The following is a 3,709-nucleotide window of genomic DNA, read 5'->3' as shown; positions in this document are numbered from 1 at the left end:
ATATATTACTTGATTTATTACTTGATTGTTTAGTTAATATTGTTGTTAAAAATGATTACAATTACATAATTAGATTAAACACCTTGTAATAATTAATTTGACATTTTTAAAAGAGTTTCAATGTGTATTCTGTGCCTCATTTGTGAAAAGTGCCACTACAAATGCGCAGCCAATTCATTATTAAAGAGACTCAGCCGTTCTAAATGGCAAATGTTTATTCAAACACTGATACAGCACAGTTTTTCTTCATCTACCCTCTTACTGGAGTAAAACAGAACCATGTAACGATAGAAACAAACTGTTTGTATTCTCAAAGGTGACATACATTAACGAAGTTTGACGTTATTTTTCTGTCCGGTCGCTGCAACATTAACACGTAACATCACCGCAACAGGTTCGACTGGATTCATTCCTATCCAGACCGAACCTCACGTCACTGTGTCGATGACAGTCACACAGAGCGCTACAGAGAAAAATGTTCCTCAGAAAACACAAACTGCTATCAGCATGCTTAATGCATTTCTAAAATCGTTAGCGCACATTAACGGGTATCCAAACAATCTCTTGACATGTTAGAGATAACATACGGTGTATTCTGGTGTGACTTTATCTATAAAGATTGTCGACAAGTCATTTATATTCAGTATAAATAATCACATACTCAGCTGCTACACAAATGCATAATTTACGAAAAGAAAACCAAAAAACAAGTGTGAAATATCAAACTACCATGCACTGGCTACAGCTGTGCTGAAAGAGTTTGTGGTATATAAGAATACAGACTTCTATAGAAATGTTTCAAAACTGAATCTTTCCTTTAAAATACCCTTTGGCACATTAATTTACAGTTTATAAAAAGTTACACAGTAAATTATCATGGAATTAAATGTCACTGCTGTAGTTTTAACAGCGAATATGACACTAGATTTAATGAGCCACTTCACGCTCATTGCAAATCTCTTTGTGAACAGTAAAGCCATTTAATTTGTAATTCTTTTTGTTAGTGTTCGGCTACACAAGTGTATACAGTAAAAAACATTTAATATGACAGTTTTGGCCTAAAAAGCTCACAGTGGAATAACCACAGTTAGAAAATCAACGTGGAATATATTTTTTTGCTACTGATGCTGCTGACCTTAAAACAAGTATGACATAAAATCAGAATTATTTGAAGTAAAATTAATTATTTTATGCAAATATACATTTGAGGAAAGAGTGGAAGATTGATATTAGGTGAAATAATGTGTTTTCTCACAATAGTAGTTTTAAATGGAAGTAATAAATCTCATTAATAGGCTATTCATTGGTATTTGTACGTAAAATGTATTCTTTTTTTTCTCTCTTTTGGATAGACACTGATATATACAATATTATGTGTCTAATAAAATATACACAAATGTGTATTTTTACGTGCAAATTTCTACAGATACAGTACATACAGTATGTAAAGTATTTGTATTGCAAGTAGTAAACGTGAAGTGCATGTCGTTTTATGACTATCATTTGCTACAGAGAATTTTCTAAGCACTTATGGTCATAAGAAATTTCAAATGACAGCTTTCCGAAGAGTGCACTGCACATTTTTTTCTTAACTTTTTGTTTTTACATATCGTTCTCAGAATTGGCCAGCACCAAGTTTAAAAGTTATATACAGAATACAAAAATAAGAGTTTCAGCTAGCATAGTTATCAGTGAAAGTATGACTATATGGAAAATCTTTTAAGATATCTGAGATGTTAAATACTTTAATACAGTGTTGCAGTTCAATCTTGGCACAGTCACAGTTCCAGCTTCACAGTGTTTCACTAAAGGTAAGACTGTTTCCTTATGATATACTGTCATTTGTTTACAATGTTGTTATCGCAAAAGTAAACAAAGTTCTGACCAAACCTGGATTTTGTGCTTTTGTTGCTGCCATATTGTGAATCATCAGTGAATCGTCTCATGCATAACAGGTGATGCCATTGAAGATGTGTAAAATCTAGCACATGTGTCTACACAACACCAAACGTCTTCTGGTTATTTCATTTTTTCTGTTTGTGTCAAGATAATTACTGATTACTCTTTGAAAACTGGGGTGGTGGATGTTCCCTTGTAAAAAATATTCCTGGTATTGTCTGGACTGTTTCCTCTTTCAGGAATAAGGATCCTAGTTTTTCTGCGCAAGCTCGAATCGCGACTCTCAGGACCAGATTCAGTCATTTCCATGGGAGTGACCCGAATGGTGGAAATGGTCTGGTTGGGATGGTGGTCACTAGCTGTTGCAGATAAAGCAGGGACAGTTGGCACTGCGACGACTTTAGGAGCATTGGGGCCATTTTTCTTCCTATCTGTAGAACTGTTCCCATCCCTCACGGATTCTGAACTCTCAGAGTCTCGATTCAAGTCATTGAGCTCAAATGACTGCCTGAAGCTGCTTTGGGACTTCCACGTCCAGGAGCCACTTCCATCCGTGGAGTGCGCGTGCACCAGGGGTCGGCCGTTCTCCGGATGGGCTTCCACCCGAATGATGGCTCCAGTGCTGCCTTGACCTCCAGACTCCTCAGTTAGGCTCTTGTAGCGCTGCAGAGGAGCAGTGGAGCTTGTGTGGCTGCTGCTCTCAGAACTGGGAGAGCTCCCCTGCAGGAGACCTTGCTGCTTGGACATTGCAATGACCTGCATAATGCGCGGCTGGCCATTGGAGTTAGTCCTAACCACCGGTACCTCCCCACCCTTCTCCCCAGTCCTCTCCATGCTTTTAAGCCATTTGTCACGGGCGTTACTGGTATTTGGCAAACCACCCATGTTCTCCTGTGTCTCCTCTGGGATGTGCACCAGCTGTGAGGAACCAGGCCTAGACTGCATGGGTATCCGAGTACCACCAGCAATTCCACTGGGGTTGTTAGGTAGTGTTGAACTTCCAGTTGCCATTTTTAGGTATGGGGTTCCAGGTCCTTGATGTTCGCCATTGATTCCAACAGCTGAGGGTTCAGAATTGCAACGGACATCCATGCTGTTTGGAGGGGACTGTCCTGGTCCGCCTTCCATGGCATGCAGGGAGTGTTTATGGTTTTCATTCTTACTCTTCCATTGCATCAGCAGCTGCTTCGATCGACTGGAGTCTACAGAGGAGGTGTGGATGGTGGCATTGCGGAAAGCAGATTCATCCATGGCAGGCGTATGCACTCTTGGCAAGGTGTTGAAGGTCACCATGTTCTCTTTGTGTGGAGGACTGCGGGTGATGACCTCCACATCTCCACTTGGTCTTTTCAAGCTGCTAAGAGATCCAGCCTGGTGGTGTTGGGTGCTGCGATGCAAGATGCCCTCAGAGCAGGAAGATGAGAGGCCATCGCTGCAGCTCTTGGCTGGTAGGTGGTGACCTTGCTGGCAAAGGTCAGCCATAGTTCGATGAGAATCGCGAATGTGAAGATGACTTGATTGTTTCTCCTTGCTCGGTTGGAAGTTTCCTACAGCAAACAAACCCTGAATGGAAAAAAAACCACAGTATTTCAGTAGTATTTCCTAACATGTTTAAAAATAAGGGTTTGGGTAACACAATTTACTTGAGTGGGAAACGTTCCTGGATCAACCTTTTTTTTGGTCCTGGTACAACTTATGGGTTCGGCTAAGCGCTTGAGTTTGGAGCGTGAAAATAATTATAATTACATGAAAAAACTACAATTACCTTTTTGGCCGATTTTAGGGTTAGGCTTAGGGCTGGAGTTTGAAG

At 40.2% G+C, this 3,709-nt stretch overlaps 2 protein-coding genes across 2 annotated transcripts in view; both read right to left on the bottom strand.

Moving 5' to 3' along the window:
* LOC122353774 (microtubule-associated serine/threonine-protein kinase 4-like) overlaps positions 1-571 on the bottom strand; it is a 16,969-nt gene extending 16,398 nt beyond the window's left edge. Inside the window, exons 1-2 of the mRNA XM_043251653.1 lie at positions 547-571; positions 433-463 (exon numbers count right to left, since the gene is read on the bottom strand). Coding sequence (XP_043107588.1) covers positions 433-463; positions 547-571 — 56 coding nt within the window. The remainder of the gene's footprint in view (positions 1-432; positions 464-546) is intronic.
* On the bottom strand, positions 201-3,567 carry LOC122354135 (2-lysophosphatidate phosphatase PLPPR4-like). Its single transcript, XM_043252183.1, has one exon. The coding sequence runs from the start codon at positions 3,379-3,381 to the stop codon at positions 2,059-2,061; it is 1,323 nt and encodes a 440-aa protein (XP_043108118.1). The 5' UTR covers positions 3,382-3,567; the 3' UTR covers positions 201-2,058.
* Positions 3,568-3,709: the final 142 nt, after the last annotated feature.

The sequence above is a fragment of the Puntigrus tetrazona genome, chromosome 11 (genome assembly GCF_018831695.1).
Source record: "Puntigrus tetrazona isolate hp1 chromosome 11, ASM1883169v1, whole genome shotgun sequence".
NCBI lineage: Eukaryota > Metazoa > Chordata > Actinopteri > Cypriniformes > Cyprinidae > Puntigrus > Puntigrus tetrazona.
This window is presented reverse-complemented; position numbering and strand designations above follow the sequence as displayed.